This window comes from Amblyomma americanum, chromosome 1, assembly GCF_052857255.1.
Source record: "Amblyomma americanum isolate KBUSLIRL-KWMA chromosome 1, ASM5285725v1, whole genome shotgun sequence".
Lineage (NCBI taxonomy): Eukaryota > Metazoa > Arthropoda > Arachnida > Ixodida > Ixodidae > Amblyomma > Amblyomma americanum.
This window is the reverse complement of record NC_135497.1, coordinates 508,923,621-508,947,830: the sequence shown is the minus strand read 5'-3', so window position 1 is coordinate 508,947,830 and position 24,210 is coordinate 508,923,621. Positions and strand designations below refer to the sequence as shown.

General features: G+C 46.7%; 1 protein-coding gene across 1 annotated transcript in view; it reads right to left on the bottom strand.

Annotated features, from left to right (window-relative positions):
* The window catches only part of LOC144128227 (phosphatidylinositol-3,5-bisphosphate 3-phosphatase MTMR14-like), a 108,958-nt gene that overhangs the window by 15,485 nt on the left and 69,263 nt on the right, over positions 1 to 24,210 (bottom strand). The window contains exons 5-16 of the mRNA XM_077661461.1: positions 23,706 to 23,775; positions 16,326 to 16,400; positions 15,656 to 15,755; positions 13,876 to 13,992; positions 11,607 to 11,680; positions 10,687 to 10,757; positions 5,680 to 5,757; positions 5,022 to 5,085; positions 1,653 to 1,815; positions 1,496 to 1,532; positions 741 to 805; positions 596 to 654 (exon numbers count right to left, since the gene is read on the bottom strand). Of these exons, the coding sequence (XP_077517587.1) occupies positions 596 to 654; positions 741 to 805; positions 1,496 to 1,532; positions 1,653 to 1,815; positions 5,022 to 5,085; positions 5,680 to 5,757; positions 10,687 to 10,757; positions 11,607 to 11,680; positions 13,876 to 13,992; positions 15,656 to 15,755; positions 16,326 to 16,400; positions 23,706 to 23,775 (973 nt within the window). The remainder of the gene's footprint in view (positions 1 to 595; positions 655 to 740; positions 806 to 1,495; positions 1,533 to 1,652; positions 1,816 to 5,021; positions 5,086 to 5,679; positions 5,758 to 10,686; positions 10,758 to 11,606; positions 11,681 to 13,875; positions 13,993 to 15,655; positions 15,756 to 16,325; positions 16,401 to 23,705; positions 23,776 to 24,210) is intronic.

The following is a 24,210-nucleotide window of genomic DNA, read 5'->3' as shown; positions in this document are numbered from 1 at the left end:
TGTGTTTATTGGCACGGCAGCACCATTTAAAGTCTGATTTTATTTTAAAAGATTTATGTGCTATATGCTGTCATGCACTTTAGCATGGAAACCGCTTACTGCGATGTAGCTATGCGTTTTTTATGTAATAGGAAGTTTGAAACTATGCCTGACAAAAAGTATCCGCATTAATCACAGCAACTTTCTTAACTGTGTGCACCTTTGAGTAAGGATAATTGACATGTTGACATGTTGAAATTCGAGCTCAATATGAGTAATTTTTTCACCTGCGTGAGACGTATTGTGGGCTACAATACTACAATGTGTTTATTTCCTGCACAGAATAAACAACCCGTCTGAGAGTCAAGGATTAAATAAAGATGTACATACATTTAAATGAACTAAATGGAAGCCAATACGAATCACATAAAATATTGAGTAACGTTTATTGCTGCGCAAGTTGGATATGCATGTTGCACTTCAAGAAATAAGGCGCTACAAAACACACGAGACGAGACAGGGCGACGATACAGGCGTCCTGTCTCGTCTCATGTGTTTTGTAGCGTCTTATATCTTCAGTGCAACATAAAATATAGAACTCGCACATTTTACTGACCTAAGTGGGTCGATTGAATGTTGCTGTCGGACATCTCTAGGTCGTCTTTTCGAGTCTTCCTGCACAAGGTGACGTTAAAAAAGAAGACAGTTCCAATGGGCTCGAGAACGCAACAGTGCTTGCCGCTGGGAATTATAAAGCTTACAGGGTGAGCACGGAGAAATCTTCCGTGTCGATGTACTTGAGCATGTTGAAGCAGAAGAAGAAGATCTGCAACAAGCGAAAAGAATGTCACGTGTTGCTGCAGCAATGAAAACAGATTTTAAAACCATGCGAGTTTATCAAGGGTAGTTGAGTCGGTGTGACGGCTATGTATGGGGCTGATAGCAATAAATTCACCACACTAATGTGAGCTCCGTGTCAAGCAGCACAGTATAAAATTGTGGATCAAAACAAGAGAAGCAAAATAACATAGGATAAACTGCAGCAAATACTTGCTAAGAAATATAAGTGTCGGCTTGATTTAGCCAGTGCTCCCAGTTCTGCACGCTTTCAATAATGTCTGGTAAAAAGCGTGCAGTGGTGATGAAAGCTAGCAGAAAATTTTTCAACTTTAAGAATCGCGACAAACGTGCACATCTACGTGGACCAGTGGGTTGGAATTAAATTTGAAGCTTGCAGCATATCAGAGGAAGCGCTCTTAATTCACACACTAAATACGAGGAGGCGCTCAATACGTTGCGCCGAAGTAATGATGCTTGATGGGAGTTTGCATAAATACCGACTCCCATCAAATAAATACCGCCCATATAAATACCGGCACATTATATGGGCCGGTATTTATTTGGGCTGATGTGAGAGAGAAAACTTTTCGCAGTATTTTGGAAATGATGAACGTGGTTAGCTATAACATCTATTATATATATAGGTGCCCAAATCGGAAAGCTTATAAACACCCACCTCTTCACTCTTGTTGACTCGGTTGGGCAAATCATGGCTTGAATGGAAAGCAAAAAAGAAACTCGATGAGAACTCAATAAATGCACTTACAGTGTGCATCGTCAGTTTGGGAGCATTGATCCCATCAGCTTTAGTTAAAATATTACGCAACACTTGCCAAAACAAGAACCAGTCATAAGCGACCGTGAGGTAGGCGATCTCGACAGCAGACAGGTTCTGGTGGATTGCGCCGTCTGCCCAGAGCGACAGGCGCAGCATCGCTATAAACAACGGCGTGCGGTCCCAGCCACATATACAGTGCACCAGGAGGCCAGAGCTACCTGCATGAGGAAGAGGTCAGAACATGATGAGCGTCAGACAGCATGCGGGAACTGCATTTATACTAATGGCGTAATTTGAGCTTCTCAGGCTAAGCTAAGACCGGAATGCAAGGGAGCGCCTGATTGGACGTATTGAGCATCCGGTCTTGACGCGAAAAAAAAATTTTCTGCAACGTGTTCGAGTTGTGCCAACGTGCTTCTTCATTAGAAGTCCGATGCGGCTGACATAATCGGGTGTGGGACCCGATTAGAGGCTTCATGCTCCGGACAGAACCAGAAGAGGAACACAGTGCTTGTTGTAGTGGCATACAACTCAAGCCTTCAGTGAAGCTTTTCCCACATGCTGGAGCTTAGAAACAGAACTGCTCTGTGAAAAAAGTAAACCATTGTTAAAAGCTTTTATTTGCACTTAATAGACAGGCTAATGACGGGATGAAATTATAAGCTTAAGAATTTAAATCCCTCTAGCTTGTTTGATAGAGTGATACATTAGGAGCTGATTTTCAGAAGTGTTGCTTGTTGGGCGAGTTGGTGATCCATGAAAATAGAGCAGCGCGTAACAAAACAGGACACAAAGGAGAGACACGGAACGACACGAGCGCTAACTATCAACTGTTTATTTCTTGCTGTCGCTACGTATAAATACATGAGCCACAACTCGAAACGAAAAACAAAAAAGATTGATGAGTCAGCCTTTCGCTGGTTTCCATCGTTCTAGATAGGAGAGCTCTTTAGCTGACAATGCCACTGATGCCACGCTCACACACTTGTTACCTGCACGCAAAATACTACGAGCCTCAATAATCTCTCGAACAATCTTATCATTGTGGCGGGTTATGATTTGGCTCTTCTTAAAAAGTGGCATGCACGAATTTGGAAGGTCCCGTTTCTCAGCCTCGACCTTGCAGTGACGACAGTGTTGGCTTAGGTGGCCCGATTTGCTTTCATTAACATTGTAGTCATGTTCTTTTAGCCTGCTATTCACACATCTCCCTGTTTGCCCAATATACTCATGGCCACAAGACAACGGTACGCGATAGACAACACCCTCCTCACAATTGACAAATCGTTTCTGATGGTCTATTACACATCTTTTTTTCTCCTGGATACCGCACGGATTGGTCTTTTTGCAAAGCATAGACAGTTTTACGGGTGCTGAACGTACAACTTCAACGCCTGCTCGTTTTCCTAGTTTCTCAAGGTTGTGGGATGTATGATGAATGTAAGGGATGACAGCTACTTTCTTGCGATCCTGCTGTTCATTGGTACCTGCCTGCTTGTTGAACAATCGTGCTTTTTTCATTTTTTGCAGCAGGCCTTCAGCCACAGAAACAATTAGTGGCCCAGGATACCCAGAATCAGACAGTCGTCTAATCTGTGATGCTAAGCATTCTTGCATCATGTGCTCACATGAGCTTTTGAGTGAATTTGTCAGGCAATACTTGATAATGCCTCTCTTTACCAGTTTCGAATGCGCCGATACCGCTGGCAGTAGGCCTTTTTTTGCACGAGGTTCATAACCCCAACAGATGTGGTTAGTGTGAAAGTGTCTCTCCTTTATGTCCTGTTTTGTTACGCGCTGCTCTATTTTCATCGAGCTGATTTTGTTCAGGGCTCTAATATGTGCATTGTTGTAATTGGGACCGTTGCCAGTGCTACCAACTGCTGTTTATTTTTTAAGTTGTATCCTACTATAATATTGTCCTGAGAAATGTACTTATCACGGAGTGATTACTCATTACATCCACCAAAGCACAGCCATACGGCGACAAAGAAAAGATACAAGCTTTCACAGAAACAACATAGAAGAAAAACACGTCCCGGTTCGAGGATCGAGCTCGAGACCAGAAACAGAAGAAGCGTTAGCCACTTGCACCAGAAGTGTCTACGACCCTGCCACAGGCTCACCGTGTGTCGCCCAGGCTGGTGCTGAAGGCGGATTTGGTAAACCGCCCCGTCGCACCGCATGGGGGAAATTTCGAGTCGGTGAGAAAGTGTTCTTAATGAGTTAGAATAGTCTTCAATCGTCTATAAATGTAATGTTTTCGTGTGTATTTAAGGTAATTATCTTTTTCATTCCTCCATGGTGGATATGACCTGGAGGGTGCCAGGTCTCCCCTCCGCAGTTTGCTCAGTATGGCGCAATGTCACAGTAGTCAGAAGGGCGGTATTTCGAGGCGCATGGCCGTGACTCTGCCACTGGTAACAATGTCGAGGGTTTGGTATATATGGTCGGACATGAATATTTATGCGGCCTACTTAAATCGAGTCAGACAGTACTGGAACTGAAGGTGAAGTTACGTTTTTTGGGGGTGTTTGTTTTCCTTTCTGGTTTTCTATCATTGGACATAAGTTACAGCATTTCTCGTTTTTTCAAGTGTAAGAAGTTTTCTGGGTTTGCCCTGCGCGTTATGTTCAGCAATCTGTGGCATGTAAAACAGACGGGAACGCCCCCCGTTTGCTAAAATGTGTGGAGGCTTAGATCTCTGAGCTTTGTCACGGGCATCAAGGAGTAGGTCACCGTTCGCTATTTTAATCGCCTTGTTGTCGCAGCCAAAGGCCTCCGAGGGAAATTCGGAACTTTAAATGGCGATAATATACAGGCTAGTTTTTATGCTGAATTTTATGCTGAATAATATTCAGACTCGTTTTTATGCACCATGGACCCAGTGCAGGAAATGGGCCAAGAACTTTCATGTCCTGCCCATGCTAGATGTACAAGGGCTATAAAAGAGAAATTCGAACTGCGCATTTGCACGCACTCCACTCTTCGCACCTCTTTTCGTCTCATTTGTACCTGGGTAGCCAGAAAATACGTTACAGGCTTGCTTCTTTTTCGTATCACTAAGGTAGAAACGCGATGAAAAGAAATGGGAACAGCCCAGCACTTCGGCGGCACGCTGTTCGCATTTCTCTTTTATCGTAACAATGCACCCTCGCTATAACCTAGCTAATGCAGGCAAGTCAGGGTAGTACGTTAGCCTCACAAGATTATCCCGCGCTGCCAGGAATAAAATAAATTAAAAAGAATGAGATTAGAGGAAAGTTGTTAAAAAGACTGTAGGAAAGTGACAGAGAGGAGAACAGAAAAAAAGCGACTGCTGATTTTGCTGGTGGGGTCATCCCGGAGGTGCCGCCTACGAGGAGCCAAAATGGTTGTCTTGAACGGCTAAAGCACTGCTTAAAACTTCATAAATGGAGCTCACCATCGAAAACCACTTTCAGCAAGTACTTCAAATAGTTCTTCGTCAGCTGCACCAAGTCCCACTCCTGAAAATAATCAGAGGCCGATGCCCCAAGACATGGTGTTGAATTGTGAATGTAAGGAGAATACAATGGGCTACCATGCTATCATTGCAGAAGGGTCAGCGTGCGGCACTTCATTTGATGAGAAAGGCTTTCAAGAACCTTTTAGAGACCGTCATCACATAAGAAGAACGCGCCTCGAACATGCGTTCAGAGAAGGAGTCGGGGGTGGAGGGAGCGATTTAGCGCTGCCGCAATCACGGTGGCAATACCAGTCTCTTAACGCACGCCCGTAGGCAGCAATGGACAGATTTAGAGTAGCGGAGACGTACTGGCGCAGACGTATACCGGCGAGAGCCTGAATTTGCTAGCAATCTGAGATTGCTGTCGAAAGCATCTCGCATGTGGAATCTGAAGAAGGCAATGATTTCTTGAAACGTGGCTAGAACCTCTGCCAGCTTCTTTCAAGGTGAAATTCCAATCTTAACCCACCACACGCTGCTATTATGTTGCTCTCAGTCACATCGCCTTCTGAGATTCAATCAAGAAAAATTTGCCTGCGTTGTTTTTGGCGAAAGAATCGCCCATTAGGCTCCAATAAAACGTGCACCAACTTACCTTGTATGCTGCCCAATCAATGCCGAGCTCCGAGGCGAACTGGTCCTTGGGAACTTCAAGCTCAACATTTACGAAGTTCTGCACAGAGAGGCATAAACTAGCAGTATTCTTTGGGTATTCGCTGCCAAATACAAGTTTTATCCTTCTGACCTTGCAAGATACTGGAACAGTGCACTGTATAGGAAGTTTAACTGTTGCAGTAATGTCGGTATTTACGTAAAAGAGCGAAAAAAAAATGTTTGGACACCAAGGTCCTGAGCATAAATGGCCTGGACCAGCAAACTCAGGCCCTAGCCCGTGCGCCTTATGTGGATCTCCCTTTAACTTTTCTTAACCTGCTTTTTATTCCCTTTCCCTTCCCTCTTCCCAGTTGGTGTGCTTCTTTTAAAACCGCCACTATTTCGCAACCGGATTTTCGCCCTGCTTAGCAAAGCGGCAAAAAACCAGCGGGAAATTACGCGCCGGAAGAACCGCGCGTGTTTATCAGAAAATCTTTTCACAAACAGGTCCACGGGCGCCGCCATGTTGGGCCATACTGTGCTAGTAGTACAGGAAATAGTTGAGGATTTACCTCCCCACGTTCTCCCACAGCCCAGAAAACCGGTTTTCCCGAGGGTTGTGAAAAGGCCTCGAACTATTGCAAAATACACACGCCATAAACAAAGACAAAGTATGCTTTTTTTTCAAGCGATGTTTATTGCCTCAGGGCATAAAGGATATGAAATGAGAGATGTGTAAGATGCTTAAATAAATGAAGAAAGTGGGCTGATCAAATGAAATCAAATAGTGAACGATGATATGGACCCTGCGTCTCGGCAATACAGGAATCCGGATTGTCCGGTGAGAGACCCACCACCGCCAGGTGCCGAATTCTCGTCGGCTTCAGCGCCGTGAAAACCCACAACAGGTGGTGGATATTCGCCTCACAGTCTCTGTTCTTGCAGACTGGACATCCGGGGCGGGGATATAAATCTCTGAAATGCGGCCACTTGCGTTTCACAGCTGGAGTTAGGGCAACCCCGACCCGTATCATCCGAAGCGCAACTTCCTCTGCACGGGTAAGACCACGGGGGTGGGTTACCTCACACGGAGGGATTAGAGCACGTGTGCGGTGCCGGAGGTGTTCCTTTCTTGTTAAAAGGAGGGTGATGTCTGCCAGAGTGAGGACTCGAGGCAAAGACGAGGTTGGGGTCGAAAGGTGGGTCGCAGAATCTGCGCGGCTTTGTGCGCTCAGGAGGTCATTCGGGACCCACTCAATACGGATTTGCTGCGGGATGCGTGCCGCTAGACGATGGATGTCTTGGCAGATTTTTGGGGTGTGACTGATTCGTCGTAGTAGGCGTGTGAAGTGAAGGGCGTCGGTGCGAATGACAATGCGGGCCGTAGGTAGAATGGGAACAGCGGCCACAGAGCAAAGTGCCTCTTGAACCGCAAGCATCGCCGCACAGAAGGAGGAAGGAGGCTCTGAGAGGCGAAACCTTGACGTTTTGTTCAGGGCAGGCTTGCATGGACAGTGAACTGCCGTTGTTTCGCAGGCCTGGATGCTTGCGTCAACGTACATAACGATGGAGCCATGCGGCAGATGGGCGTCTAGCTCTGTAATTGGGTCGCGAAACGACGATGCCGCGCGGGTAGATGATGGCCGACGTAGATGAGTTGGTTTGTTGTTGCTTAGCCGCACAAAACGCCAGGGAGGAAGAACTGGCCGGGGCGGCTGTGGAATGGAGTGCGATGAAGCATATGCCCTGAGTGCACACGTTGTGTGTGTGAGGTTTGACTTTAGGTGGCGAGCATCGCGTCGTTGCTGCACCGGCTCATCTAGTGTATTCAGCTGCGCATGTTCTTGGAGCGCCACGATCGGGGTAATGCGGGGAAGGCAAGTGATTACCCTCATTGCCTCTCAATTAACAGCTTCTAGACGATCCCATTGAGCCCTCGTCAAATGCTGGAATTTTGTTTTGTAAACGAGGCGCGGTTGCACAACCGCCCGCACCAACTGTCGTGCAACATGCGAGCGGGCTCCGCCTGTTTTAGGAGCAATGCGTCTAATCAGACCCAACGCTTGAATTGCTTGTTTTTTATCCCGAGGAAGCCAAGCAGTGCCTGTTCCTAACTCGTGTACTGCCCAAGCGCAAGATTTTACAGTCGAACATTCTTGAATTGGAGTTTCGATAGATGGAGACGAATTGATACTGCAGCGAGTTTACGGCGCCCCCAGCGGTTGACGACTGACACGAACGTGGTTTTGATCACTGAAAGCTGCAGAGCAATTGAAGAAGCAAAGGTCGACGTAATATCTATGGCTGATTGTAGGCCTGCTGCTTCAGTCATCAGGTCGTTGTGAGTGCTCCACACCTCTTGTCATCAGCATACAATAAGAACTTAATCTCGGAGACATCATGCAAGCGCCAAGCAAGGGGGATAAAAGCAATATTAAGTAATGTTGGCGATAACACCGATCCCCGAGGAACGCCGCGAAGAGGCACAAATGATCCGACAGCCTCACCACTGAAGCGTATGGCAAAGTGTCGGCTTTCAAGGAAGGATTTAACAAAATTGAGCAATAACGGGGAAATGCAGCATGTCAAGCGATTCCGGGATAGCAGCTTGACTGATATTATCGTACGCCTTTTCAACGTCCACAGTACGTACACTGTGGCTGTTAGTTGAGGCCGGAACTGCTGACGCCAAGACAGCCAGTCCATCTTCTGTACCTACGGACGTACGAAAACCAATTTGGGCGGAATGGTAGAAACCATGGTGCTCAAGCCAGTCGTGTGGCAAGCATTTTTTCGGTAAGCTTGCATAATGTTGGCGTAAGCGATATAGGCCGGAAATTTCCGAGGTCTGTCGGCGGCTTTCCCGGCTTTGGTATGGGGATCACAAAAGCCGATTTCCAAGATTCTGGTACGAAGCCTTCTATCCATACCTTGTTAATGGTGGCGAGGAGTTGAGGCAGTACAGCGGAACTTAAGTTCTTATAAACCTCGTACGGAATGGAGTCCGGACCGGGCGCAGTCTTCCGACGGGCCTCGTCTATTGCTGAAAGCAACTCGGGCATTCAAAATGGCCTTGCAATTCTCTCGGCGTCGGCTGTAGATGGTATCTTGTCGACATATGCTGGAATAGCAGCCAAGGGGGCTCCTATGACCCTTGGAGGCAACACATCGTACTTGGCGAAAGACTTCCGCGCTGCCTCTCTGGCAAAATCATCCGGAGTTAAGTTAGCTGCGAAGCACGCTGTGGCCGCTGCGTCAGAACGACGGGAACCATGTTCCATTGGACGAAACGTTCGCCAAAGAGCAGCATTCGATTACTTTGTCGAGAACTGCTCACACCACGCATGCGACTGCCATCGCGAGAGATCGCATTCGTACCTGCGAGTCTTGGCAGTAAGGTAATTCAGCCTTGACAAAGTATGCTTGACCGTTCTCTCGCTAGAAGAAAAAGCTAGTTCTTTTCAAGAAAAAATTTGGAGTACTCTTAACCTCCGCTTTTAAGGGTACGACGCGATAGCTTTAATTTGTCCCTTCAAAGACCACACTTGATATCATTAGCATATTACCCGATCACGTGCTCTACTAATGTTATCATTTCATGTCACACACCAATGTCAAGTGACACAAGCATACAGTCATTTGCGTACACTCAGGTCTCACCGACATGCACTTTGCTACTCTCTTAATAACTACACCCTTGATATTTTCCTCTCTAATCACACACACATTAGCACACAGTTGTAAGCCACCACATTCTGTGATAGACCACACGACATGCATATAAAATCTCGATTTTACCAAGACGTTAAACAAAGCCTGCGTGTCCTAAGCATACCCTCTAACTCGCAATCCAAGGGTGAGGGATTCGATTGCTCTGAATTGCCCCAGTTTTCTTTTCACCGCAATTCATTTACTTTATACACTTCCATGCCGTAGCCGTAATGACCTCCAAGTCAAGTTGCGACTTTGTAATCATAATTTATGTAATGTTTTAATACATGCTGAATCCCGCCGCTTAATAGATGCTGAAACCCGCCGCTCTTCGTGCGACGAAGCATTTTCAACAAATCCAGAGTTTTGGGACCCAGCGCCAGATGGCGGTTTCTCCGCTGAACGGGAACATTAAAGCGATCGCTTTAAAACAACCATGGCCAGCATGATTGCACTTTAACCCGTTTTAACTTGCAAGAGAAGTTAATCGAAGTGACTTAGTAATCGAGGACCACGGTCCACAACAGGCGTCCGGGGCTGCGAATCTTGCCAAGGACGGGTGAGTGTTGAATGTTTTATCTGGTAATTACTTCTTGGCTTTTTTCCTCTTTCTGCTTCATACACTCAATTTTAAAAGAACACTCGATACTCAAAGATTCGTCCTATGCATTTTATGGAGATAAGCAGCTACCTGATATGCTAAAGTTAAAAAGCGACGAAAGCTCCGAAGTTACACGAAATCAGCATTGCGACGGCTCCAGTGTGTCTCCACGGATAGTAAAACAAAACTGGGTGTCCGTTGCGTGTATCCCACAGGCGTACTAGGTAACATGACCTCAAGGAATTGCACATTAAGTGTTGAGTGCTGAATGGTAATAAGGAATGGAATTGTTCTACCACACTGCTACCTTACACCACGATTAGCCATTGTGAGTTACACGCTACTGAAGACGCTGACACTTTGGAACGTGCAAGGACAAACGGTTACAAAAGGGGAGCGGTAAAACCACTGAGAAATCCGGCTTCCTCCACGGCGAAGAAATACCTGCGAAAACTACTGCCTTCCCAGACCACTCCGATCGCATGACCAGAACAGACATTCCCAGCCATCTAGTCGCACAGCTCAAGTTGACCATGATAGAAAGTTTTAAGTTACGGCTCGCTACGCCGACGCGATTTGCCGAACAGAGTGCCGATTCCTCCACACAGCTGTGGTTTTAAAACGGACCTGCATGCAAACATCGCGAACCCTTCGGCTCAGTAAAGGTGCAAATTCGCAAAGCAAGAGTGAAAAGACCTGGTTCCAGCCGAAGACAAGGCCCTCTGCGTTGTAGCCCTTCGCCTTGAACTCTTCAAAAAACTCGCAGCCTGGAAAGAGGTCGTGTAAACTGGTTCTCACTGGCAGCTCAGAGTCAACTGAAACAATGAATTTTCTTACGGGAAAGGCGCACACAGTCAGGATTGTCATGCAGTGGTTAATTTTGCTTCAAGACTACACCAGGCGTTCAAAAGAAGACAAAAAATTCTCAAAAGTAGGATATTAAGGTAAAAATTTGGCACGGCTACTTCATTACTAAAGGTAAATTATGTGAGAGGTTCAGAATGAACTTTGCCATCTTTGCGATAAATTTTGTTCTGTATGCGCATTGAGGCTTATTTTACGCGGCGAAAATCGGCGTGAGTGGCACGAGTGCTGGTGTGAAAGAATGTCGATGAACTTTTCATATGGCAGGGCCAGAAACGCCATGGCAGAAGGTGTTTTTGTCTACTCAAGGTGGGATGAAATACCCATTTCTCAAGCATTTTACCCCAGATAAGCCGGGAACCAGGCCAGGGAAAAGCCCATTATATCACCGGTGGATATCTGGCGGCACAAAAGTTTCAGAATGACGCACACATTGAATTAGAATGTACCTAGAATACAATAATGACTCATTACCCGGAAAAATTATCGGGCCGGTATAAAGAGAAGATTTGCCTGGTGTGGTTTTAGAATCGGCCACAGGTCACTGTGCTAGTCTTTGAGAGGGAAACAAATTGCGAATGTTCAAGGACGTTGCAATTCTGGATATAGTAGAATGACAGCGGACGAGAGACCACTGACAATTAGCTACGTTTTCTTTTGCGCGCTTCAGCCATGAGACACACCATGTCATCAACTAGTTGGAAACATTCTAGTGCTCTTTTTGGCTTCCGCAACGATACGAATGTACCTACCTGGGTAGGGGAGCTTGAAGATGGTGAAGTCGCGGTACCTGTTCCACTTGTCAACCTTTTCAGAGGAGCTAACTCTGCGGCAAGAAATAAATGAAACACCTGTGAACAGAGTTTTGCAACAAATGCAGGATATTCCGGTTCAATCGAGTAACCAGCGGGGTGAGCTGGTTCCACAGGAGAAGCAGTAATCTTAAATAATCAAAGTAGCTTAGTGTAGATTATGTTACAAATCGTTGCACAGTGGCAGCGAAACAGAAACAATTAGGATTTGGCCAAAAAAGATTTTAAGTGACCCAATAATTCCTTGTCTTTAACAAAAATAGTGCCGTGTTGGCAGGAAACTTCACTGCAACGCTGGAATGAATTAGCGGAAGACAACAAAATTAAGTTCTTGTAGCAGCACAAGCGACCAGTAATCACAGGTGTCAATAAGAGAGCACGAAGTCGTAATATAGGGAAAAAAGCAGAACAGATTTAATTTCCTGTCTATCTGGGGTTTCTCTATCTAAGGCGGCACTTCCGTTTTTAGCCTGCTTTACAATGTGTCAGCACAATAGTAGTTACGGACGAGGGCGTTGAATCTTGAGTGGGCCTTTCAGTGTAACGCACAATCTAGTTGCAAGCCTTCGAATGGTTGTTACCATTCCTGGCTGCATCACTGATTGGTTTGGTTTTAGAGGTTAATAGCCGAAAGCGACTCGGGGTATTAGGAACGCCGTAGTGGATGGCTCTGAACTCCTGCTCCGAACAGGAGAACGGTCCCACTTCCATCTTAGGCCTCAGGCCGTCGTTGTCAGTAAAGATGAATGAATGACATTGGCTGCCCCGCAGTTCGCCAGATAGCGCATCCTGTCAAACCGGCTGCTCTGCTCGTGTCCCCGAAAATTCTGCTGCAGCCGACTGCAGGTTTTGCCGATTCTGGAAAATCAAGACAAGCTGTGTTCAATTATTTATCAAAGAACACATATTGTCATAAGCAACCTTGGGGTGGGTGTTTTTTTTATAACCTCGACCGATATATGCACAAGATGCTTTATATGTGCTATTTTTATTCAAGGTTGGCCGCCCACGCTTTTCGAAGAGTTATTTCGTCGGAAACTTACTTTTTCGCGCCTTCGACATGAACAGCTTTTTGTATCGCTTCAAGTCTGGCTATTAACGTTGAGAACTTTATCTCACCGCTCACAAAGCCGATTCTATTGCATCTCATACTCAGCAGCCACTCAATGACGTCGTTAAGAAAAATTATGTGGTGCAGCTCACTTTTTCTGGCATATCTTGCACTTCAAGAGTTCAGGCTCAGAGCCGTAACTACTGTCTCTCCAGTTCGCGAATGCAACTACGGCCGTTACTGATGTCGAGGTGCGTGCTCGTGCAAACAATTGTGTACCAGTCCCGATGGTGCACTGAGCATTACAAAAGTCAAAATGAAATATGTCTGACTCCAGCCTACGTTTTCTGGAAAATGAAGAGGTCTTGAATTAACAACTCATCATTACCAGAAGCAGAGAGACGTAGCCTATTACCAAACGCGACACGGCACACATTCTGACTCAAGCGAGTTAAATATAGAAAATTATTTTTGCTTACAATGTCACAACCGTCAGCATAAACATTAATTTGTGCCCGTATATGTCCCCTCTGGATAAATGCAGGCTCATTTCCCTTTAGAGCTGATGCCACAGCGTAATAACCAGCAGAAAAGGGGCCAGATTGAGGAATGCTCATGTGGAAGGAACACTGGTCGTCATGTGCGAGTTCCTCCACTTTGTTCTGTGTATTTTAAATTCAATAACATGCTGGTCTGAAATGAAAAAACAGGGATGCTAATCAGACTAAACGAAATCTCTGCAGTCATGCTCGCTTATTTTCTTGGAAGTTCAGAGTGCTTGTGAAGGCTGCAGATTACGACCACAAGTGGCCACGGTGACAACGCTGGATCACTTTTTAGTAACTTGCCCCAGACTTCGGGCTGCGCGCAGACGAGATCCCGGCAGCAAGAGCTACCAACCGAGGCGCTCGACAGAAACACTCACGTGGACCCGCGGGTCCCAACATCGATCCCAGTTGGCCTTCATGAACGAAAGCAGCCTCTGTTTTCTTCTTATTTTATGCCGGAGGGCAAATTTGCGCAATAAAAAATAGCGGCAGGCCAATACGGGCTCAAAAGGTGCGCCTAAGCAGCGCAGTGAAGAGAGCGTTCCACCTTCTGTTCGATTTTGATAGCCTGCCGTGATAACGAGAAAAAAATCCCCAGCAGCCCACTCACTTGACGCTGTACTTTTCCTTCTTCCCTTCGACCATGAAGTCGCAGATTTGTCCCACTGAGAGTTCTCGAAGCAAGAGGATGTCCTCCATTCGCAGTTCACTGTGCCGCGACGAATCTCTAAAAGAACACGAACAACAAACGAGAGAAATATGCAGCAGGTACGCTTTAAAGGGGACGCGGCGTTCAGCAAAAAATTTTTATCTTTGATAGATTGGTTGAAAATTTGTGCATATTAGTTTTTTATGATCATTCCAACAAAATGTCTGAGTTTGATCTCGGGAACATTTATTTTTTCACAAATTACTTTATGCTCATCTTTGTTACAAGCATGCAGACGTAACAAAATGTAGCACAATATTTATATATTCAAAAGCCTAAAATGCTGGGCTAGCTGGTTCATAATGCACAGAGCACACAAGGCGGAAACAGCGAAAACGGACGCATGACAAGTCTGAAAAGACAGACGCTCGATAACTGCTGGAACCGCTTGTGCAACACATCTGGTGTTATGCGTGTGCCTTCTCTGTCTTGTCCTGCGTCCGCTCTTGCTGCTTCAACCGTTGGTATATTCATTGAATTTTTAAAATGCGTTCCACAGATCTTGACATGATTCAAGTTTTTTTTCGCGAAACAAATTTTTACCTCTGAATTTTTGCGGTACACTTGCCGGAGGCTTGTCCACACTGAAAACAGAACTTTGTACGAAGAATTCGTAAACCGTAATACCGAAAAACGCAGAATATCTTCATCTGCAATGTAGTTCAGGAGTGCAAAAATAAACGCGATCAAAATAAACCAAAGAATATCAAGGTATGCTGTTGGCCGAGTTGGTGACCGAACATTAAGAAGGAACACAGCGCTAAAGAAACCAGAGTCGCAAAGAAATCCTTTCCACAAAGCGAGCAAGAAGAAATAAAAATAAGATCAAAAAAGCTGTGGGAGGTGTGCGCCTCATCCACTTTTAAATGGAGTGTTCCTTGGCTGTGTCTTTTTGTACATTCCGGCCCCTTCAGCTGCTTATAGCAGGACGTTTCAGACTATCGACAGCGCCCGGAGAACTCAACTGCGCATCCATGACGTTCACCGGGTGAATTGCAGCGCCGATCAGGGCACTTTCCGCAGACACGTGACCAGCGGAGCCTGAAGAGCTCGCTCGGGCATCCATGACGCCCTGCGCGTTAAATTTACTCAGTGATGCTTGCAGAGAAGCCCTACCACTCTTGGCGGTTGGTGACTTTCGCTTGCGGCTACCGTAACGGCACACCGTATCGGGCATCTTTCTGAGGAACTTTTGGTCCATGGTTGTCCAAGTCCGAAACGAAAACGGCGCGAGACGAAAAAGCTAGCCCAGTGCAATAGCACACTCCGATGGGCCCCAGCGCAAACTCCGCCGGTTGGTGGTGGTGGTGGTAAAAACATTTATTAATTATAGAGAGAGGTGTTGGGGTCCGTGACCTGAAGGGTCACGCTCTTACAACCACTAGGTTGCGGCGGGCAAGCGCAGAGGAGACCAATGTTGCCCCGACGGTCGTGAAAGGGTTTACAGGTAGCAGTATAAAACAGGCATGGCTTGCTAGCGTCATGACCCAGTACATAAAAGCTATAGGCACACAGCTGAGTAAAATGTTGCGATAAGCAGCATACCAGGCCTATAGAGCCTTCCCAATGGTTTCGCGTTGTTAGGCGCCCTATCGGAAAGCTAAAGATGCATTATTCGGCATTGTTGACTGGTTCGTTACAAAATAACCGGCGCTGCACTTAAAACGGTGCTCTTCCTTACGCCTTAGTCAATGGCGAGACGCTTTCCTTCCGTGGAGTGCTCGGTTCATCCAGAACTGGTCTAGCTTCGCCGATGGCAACGTCATAACTGCTCACAGCACCTGTACAAAAGCCATTTGCGTTCTAGAAACTTGCGTCACACATTTATACTTTGAGCAATGAAATCACATCAGCTTTTTAAAACAGATATTGCGCACAATGCGCACACTATTGCAGATAGTGCAGATATTGCGCACACTTTTAATAGTGGGAACGGGAAATAATTACCACTGACACAAAACAAACTCGAGCGATGTTCAAACAACTTATTTTTTGTAGAAAACAATGCGAGAGCCGTGAATCGGGACATATTGTTATGTATGATGCAATTTTATGGATCTACTAACAGGTGATGGCATCGTACTTCAGATGTTTGAGCCTCCGGTATATTTACTTCATACTAGCCCAAAGAAGCAAGTTGCTCTGTCTACATTATGTAGAATGCGCTAGTCATTCTCACAGCGAGCAAAAAAATTACTAAAACCGATCGAGGGACGCAGTGCCCGAGGGGAAACAACTAATCGCTCACAGACTCTGCCAATCAGAGCGCATTCCCATGCCAGAAACAGTGAAGCTGTGGAGCATGAGCGTCCCATATTGCTGCTCGACACCAAACAAGAAAGCTCACTTGCCTGAATACTGGCACAGTTCGGCTTCCTTCTCGGATGCCGACTCAGATTCTTCTCCCCTTTCTCTGTCCGAGATGCCTGAAATTGAGCAAACACACATGTTTTCCAGTGGAACCAAATGATGTCCAAATGGGTATAAAGTTTGATTTCAATTGAGAAAATTCGTACATAGTTAAAGCGCCTCAAGTAGTTAATATCGACGCATGACAACGTTGTCGAACCATGTTGTGCAGTTTGTCTAAGTAAAAGGAGCGGCTGAAAATTACGTGGCTTTTTGCCGTGACATCCTAGTTAAGCGGAGTGCCTTGTTTTATGTGATAGCATAGAAGCCTTGTAGGAGCAAGAAGTCATTGATCGGCGCAGTGTCACTGATTGCTCGGTGCGGGCTGTGGCGTTACGAGACCACGTCACATGCAGCCGGTGAGTAGGCAAAGTGTGGCGGCGGCTGCCACCTGCGCCTGGGCGTTATTAATTTGTTGTCGGGGAATGTGAAGGCGCTCGACAGCATCGCGACGGGAGGGAGTCGGCAGATGCGCTTGGATATGTGCGGCGACAGGCCGTAAGTTATCAAACTGACACGTGAAATAGAGTTAAGTGCCCCCTCACTCCCTGTTTTAGTCATAAACCGTCTCGAGAAATCTTTCACTGCTTCTTTTTCTTCATATCAGCTATTTTGTGTGAGCACATGGGGCCGACTTCGACCTAATTGCGTACGTAGCCTCCCGCGCCTGCTTCAGCGACAGCCCGCACTCATGCGTGACCTAAGGTTCCTATGAACAGAGCCAAGCGTATAGAAGCCGCGTCGCCAACGTGCCAGAAGACCGCGCTGTCTACAGCGTTCCTTTGAGTATAGGACTGTGCGAGCGACAACCATCGCGTCGTGACCGCAGCTTGGCGTTTCTGAACATGAAATGAGTTTGCAGAGCGGTCACTCATATCGCTCACAGCAGAACATCAAGGTAGCTGCATTATAGGAAAGCATCCAGACACGTTGCACACTCGACATTTTTCTAGACAACACAAGCCTTCGGATATGCTTTTTCGATCAACGTGAGAGGGCATATTATCCACTACGCTTCTTCTACGGTTCAGATTGGCGGTAAATCCGCTGCCGAAAAAGAAAGGAACCTCATCCGTACACACCACGATGAAATTCTGGAGCATAAACACTGGAATGGTAGGTGCCAAGTGAGACTTAAGCGGATGCGACGCACAGGCCATCAGGGGTTTCAATGTCGCAGGTGCCACCTTAACTGGGCCGAAGCAAGTTTCTGCAAATGGGAACGGGCCATCGTTTTCTTTTAATACGTTCATTATAGTCTACAAGACGCCGCGAGCTGTGTACTTTGGTCAGTAGGCCAAGTGAGCGCACTCGTAGTCAAACAATTGACCGCCACGCTGGGAGCTCACGGCCCAGGCTGTGCCAGGTGGCGTTGCAAAAGAAGAATTTCACGTTGTAGGAAGTTGAGTACAGCTTCAGAACACTGCTGCGTGGAGGAGGGAGGGGGGGATTCTGCCTGCAATGGAGTAATATTTACCTTGAAAAAACAGATTCGCTGCCATTTTAGAATGCTTGGCTGAACTTCCACTTCCATTTTATTTTTCTACCGTTTCTCTATTTCTAAGCACAACAGTCATATACAGTAGAATAGTGGCACGCTTTCGCGTGATGAGCCTCTTTTCTACAGCAAATTTTGGTTTAGCTTATGATAGTTTTACGTTCTAAAGCGACTCAGGCTTTAAGGGACGCCGTAGTGGAGAGCTCCGGATAATTTCAGCCACCTGAGGCTGTTTAATTTGCACAGACGTCGCCGAGTATACGGGCCTCTCACAATTCGCTTCCATCAAAATGCGACAACCACGGCCGGGATCGAACCTGCGTCTTTCGGATCAGCAGCCGAGCGGCATAACCATTGAGCTGATCAGGGTGCTCATTCGGAAGTCAGTGCTGCTGTCGGGGGTGATCGTAGATGACCGCTCACACGCTCTCCAGTGTGAGAGGCAATACGCTGGGAAGCAGCTGGTGTGCGGCGGTCACGAGTTTGTCAGCTTGCTCGTTGGTCGCAATTACGCAGTGGCCGGGCACCCACTGTGCACGAACGGTGGAGCCGTGATGCGCTAGGCGTGAACGGATTTCGCACAGTGACTGCCGAGGTCATTCTTCTGATAGAAAATGATGAAGTACTCAAATCAGTGTATTTATTGTGAAGGCATGAAATGGAAATCAAACCAGAAATGCTGTGTAGCACCACCTCCAGCTTTCTAAAGCGAGATAATTTAGAAAGCAAAGTAGCTGAGCTGCCTTTGTACAACCATGTTCCAGAGCAAAGACCTTCAAACAGATCCTTATGAGGCAAGGCTTTCAACTGTCGCAGCCAGCAGTTGTCCGCACAAGGAAAATGCTTCTTTTGAGCATAGCACTAGATCCGAAGCCGTCTGTAAGTCCTTAATGTATTTCTCCCATTTTGTGCAAATAAATATTTCCTCCTCTACAGGAGCAGCAGCTACGGCTTCTCATGCCTGTATCAGAGAGGAGCCCTTGCCGCTTTCACCCTAAGTCCCGGCCACATGCAGCAGTGAGCTACTTGACTACACATCTCCAAAGCGTGACAAGCCACACTCGGACTGCAGCTACTCTCCAACCCACCATGACGTTATCGAAAGGTGGGCTTTTCACACCTGCATGGGTCTTGGGCCTCACAGTTGGTACTTTTCTGATTTCAGTAAGCCATTCGCAGAAAGTACAACCCCGCCCCCCCCCCCCCCCCCGAAGAAGAACCACAGTTCTTGGTGTTCAAGAGCTCTCAGAGAGCTGTTCCAGACATGCCCAGAGTGCTTGAGGCCCTGCGAGACCACCATTCACAGACTGACAGTCACTTTCGAGGCACTGTTAGCATGAAAAACTGATTCATTGTGCCTGCAGTTACATTCCCCATTACTAGTAGAGAAGCAGTTGAGGCAAGTGTGATAAGAGTGGTGATTGCACCCGCAGACCAAAAGGCGTTCAGATTTGAGCAGTACCCAGACTACCTACCAAGCATGCAGCGGAAAGATTCTGCAGATACCTTTACATGTAAACAAGTCAATAAACTGTTTTCCAGCTGTTACGCTAAGTGGCCTTATGCATCTTTGTATTTTACCGCATGGCTGAAATACAAAGCTATATTATGTTGCAAGAGAGGGACGAAGCCATCTAACTTGCTGATTTTGAGATGTTGCTAAACAAATATGTTTCCTGTGATTCAGTTTGATGAACTGCAGAACAAAATTTTGTGATGCACTTGGAAGGTTAACACCTTGAGTTAGCAGTAAGATAATCTTTCTTTTCCTAACGATGTCAATATGTTGACTCATGCATCAGAAGGGTAGTTGAATTCTGAAAATTTTGGTCTACCACCACAGTGTGTGGCCCTTCTAAACAACTCTTTCAGGGCAGCTGAATTACAATTAAGTCTTTGCTACACAGAGACTAAGCACATTCCGAAAAAGTAGTCTGGATGCAATCTGTAAAAGCTGTGATGCACTCCAAGCAAAAGGGTATATGAAGTAGTCCAGTACTTTATCTTGCCAGTGGCAAGCAGATATCTCATGTTTGAGAGCATAGAATGCCTACCTCTGGTCAGTTTTGAACGATGCACAATGACACGCTTGTCATTGGTCGTCCGCCTGAGACTTTGTGACCCTTTAAGAAACTTGCATAGAACAATTTAAATAAGTCTGCACTACTACACATACACTGAATAAGCTACGCATATTCCACAAAAAGGTCTGCATGTAATCTGTAAATGCTGCGATGCATTGTAAGGAAAAATGAGGTATGAGGTGGTCCAGTACTTTATTTTGAGGTAGTCGCAAGCTGAAATAGCACGCGTCTTTCAGTAGAGTACCTGCCTCAGCTTTCACCATGTACGAGGGCAGTGGCCTTCTAATGCGCCTCCCAAGCCGCCCCCATAGCCACAGCACACACTGCTGATAGGCACTGAACCTGTAGCGCCTGAAACGACAACATTGATTAGATGTAGTAAGTAGTACACAGGATGAAGTTGAACAAATGCACATCTAGGCAGGGGAGGTCACAGGATGTTCTGCCCCCTAGTCGCCTTTTAAATTAGTGTCTGCAGCCACAAAGTGCCTGTTATGCATATTTTCTCAATGGATCCAAAAACAATCATTCCTGTGACTGCACTAAACAATGGTGACCTGAGAAAGCATGCACACCTAGGTTGAGGTCCATTATTCATCACCTTTTTCTAGATGTCTCAAGCTGACTTCTCTTGTTGTTATTGGCTATTTATTAATAAATGGAAGGAAAAGATGTTGCTAGCAGCGGCGTCTGCAATTGTAACCTGAAGCGCCTGAACTGCGGCTAGCAGGAATAAAAGGGCAGGGAGAGAGATAGAACGGAGGAGCAATAGTAAGAAAGGATAAGGGTAGAGCAGCAATATACACCGTGTACAATTCTCTACAGGGGAACCAAGCTGTAGAACTTAGCTAGCTGCTCTGAATGCACTTTTCATCACACTTACTAGTGTTTATATCATCTCTGCAACTGAGGAAATCATAAATAGGTGCCAGAAGCCCACTTCTGATAGGACAATCTCCATTGGAATTTCGAATTTGCTAAGCAGTTGACGGCAAGTGCAAGAAAGACGATTTTGAACCAGCCCGATCCAGATATACCTGGACTCCGGCATGTGTTATACTAGCAATAAATGAGCTCTGCCTTATTTTCAGCCATCCCTGAAATGCCTGAAACTGCAAACAAGTTTCTTTCTTCCTCTGAAAATGACAGCATGGAAGGTGATTAAAGGTTCCATGCTTCCTATGTTATATAACTCGTAATCTAATTCCTGAAAGGAAAATGGGTGCCTCCTGCATCGTAATAGGCTTTGTCAGTTCAAATCGTCCTGATCCCATTTCTCTGCGCAGCGGACGGCTGCGATCTTGAATAGAATGTGTGCGTGCGTAGGCTTGTGAGCAGTGCCTCAGTAAGTAACAGAATGTCTTGTCAACAACTGACGCCCAGTCCTGGTGTCGCATCTGTTCCTTTGTTCCACGTATTGCTCAACTACATGTCGTATGGGTTAAGTTTCAGTGCTGTAGTATACCAGATTTATTTCACGACTTGGCTTGCCATTGAGGTGGAAACATCCACACTGGTCGTGCTAGGTTGACCATCTGGAGGGTACCTCATCGGCACAATGATCTCTCAACATCCCCCTCAACCTTGCTTAAGTCATTGGTGCATCATATGACGCAAACGCCGGGCGGACGACACAGCTTGTCAGTTCAGCTGACAACTCTGGTCCACCCAAAGCAGTAACATTACATGGGGATTAGAGCTTTAGGAGCTGAAAACATGCGTGGCTACCTTGCAGTTGAGGTTACAGTGTGACCAGTCGTGATGCCACGCTGTTTTTTTTCTCGCCTTTCGTGGACTAGTTCCGGCACAGCGGCACTCACGCTTACTGGTTTTCGTCATTTTACGTTGTTTCATTGCGACGAATAGTCGCTCAGAAACGCGCAGCGTCAATAGCAAGAAAAAATTGACATATTATTACAATAGTCGGTGATGCGACATTTCAGCGCAGCACTTCCCCTTACGCTGCTAGACAACTTCTGGGACCTTCTTGGACGACCGTTTACGCCGACGAGGCTGACGACAACGACGCGGAAGGCGTGAACGGGTGCTTGAGAGGTGCGCTTTCGGAAGCGATTACTTGCTAATCCGTCTTTTAGTACGAAAGCACAAATCCGGAGGCTCGTTCAGAGCCTTGTGATATCGTTGCCTTCTTGTCGGGCCAGAAGCGCGAGCCTGGCGCCTAGGCTGACCAAGAACTAGCACTCAATCCCGTGGCATTGCTCGCTCATCGTCGTCTTCTATGTGGCACAAATCAGGTATTTATGACGTTAGAACGCCGTGCGTTCGCACTGTATACGAAGTTGTAAATATCTCATTTTTTAAGTACGACGGAACTACATGCGTACGCGCTTAAGAACACACTGCGGACAATGAACGCAGTTGTAAAAGCTAGCGCCGGTAGCGTTATTACGCGAACGGTGAAGCTTGCTGTTGTACTTACTCGTTGGTGGTGTAGCCCATTCCTGGCTGCCGGAAGTACCGCATGCTGAGATATGCCAGCCCCAGCCCCGCCTGGCTGAGGCACAGATTTTCAAACTCGGGTTGCGCTGTTATACACTGTTATGCAGCGCAGGCCCGGCTGTTTCTGCACGGCGGCTGTGTACTCTCGGCAGCAGACGGATTCCATGGCTGTAGGCGTGATGGCGCAGCCGTCGCACTGGCACCTTCGCAGAAAACGGATGTCAGCGATGCGTGCTAGCGCCATAATAGGGTTTATATCACTCACCAGTCCAAGTTGCCCACTCGTTGCCAGCCGTCCTCGGAGCCATCGGCGTCGGAGGCCATCTCTTCCTCGCTAGTATTTTCGCGGCCGGGTGGGTTGCCACTGGAGCTGTTACTATCGCTGCCGTCGGCCGCATCGCGCAAACGCGTGCTTTCGTACGAAATTGACCTTAGAGCTGGGGCCCGCCGAAGAAATTCTATTTCCAATTCACTTGGCTTTGCAGATCCAGCTTGACAGCGCACACAAAATGGCTGAACGTAGCTCGGCCAACAACCCGCGCATTTTCGAAGATCACTCCGCGTATTACTACGTATTACTCCGCCGATGGCAGAATGGCCAGCCGCCACGGGACTGCCTGAAAGGCACTCCACACGTTGGTTGACTCCTATTTTCGGAAGTTAGTTAAAAAAATGGCGGCAGCCGGGACGTTTAATCTGATTCAAATTAGGGAAATCGGCCGCACAAGACACTAATTCGGTGTTTCTAAGAATACTCAGATCGTGTAGATCGAGTTGCCACGGTAAAAAGTCTTTTTCAGATTCCTCTTTAGTGCACCTTTGAGCGGGACCGGTTGCGTATTGGTACTAGTATGTGGAGTTTAATGCCAAAAGCTACACAAGAAGTATGACATGTCAGAGTGGAAGGCTCCGGATTAATTTAGGCTACCTGCTGTTTTTTACCGCGTGTTGAAATCTCGCAGTCTACGGGCTTTCTAGCATTTACCCCTCACCGAAATGCGTCCGCTGCGGCAGAGAATTCGATCACGGGACATGAGGATAAGCAGAACCCCTTACCCACTGAGCACCACGGCGAATCGCGGAATTGAGTAGACGTGTTTTATATCGCACTGCTGTGTAGCAGACAGTAAGCGTGTTTCCCTAGGAACTAAAGTATGAACAAAAGAGGAGGATCAAAGTAGTTTTCTTAGCGCCCACTCCTTTTTGTTCGCGAGGCCGCGCTCTGCGATAACCAAATGAGCGATGGTATCGCCGATATCAAAAAGCAGAAATATGCGCACCCAAGAACTCCAGGACAGTTCGCCAGTAGATCTCCAGTCCGCTAGAAAGCGTCGCTGACCTGCATATGTGCTGAACAGACAAAGAAGTAACGGTGATTGACGCATCCTGCTCACCTCCCCCATGAGGGTAACGGCGTCACATGCATCTCTACAGGATGTTTACCCGCGTGGGAGCTAGGCAGACGAGCTGCTTCCCGTCTTCTACAGTTTGCACACGTAACTCAACTGGACTTCAGAAGCTGACAGTGGCAGTTCGGCTCTTGTGGATGTGTGAATGCTTGGCTAAATCAAATCAAAATAAAATCAGTTATATTCGCACGGCTAGTAAACAAAGATAAAAAGTAAAAAGGTCACCGGACTGCGCCAGAAACTTTTCTTCAATTATTTTTAATGTGTCCCTAAGGCAGAGTATTAACCGGTGCATTTAACGTTAGTCCAACGCCACTGGTAGCAGGCAACAATCTCAACCTCTTCACCGATCTAGTTTTCCAAACACACAGGCAGG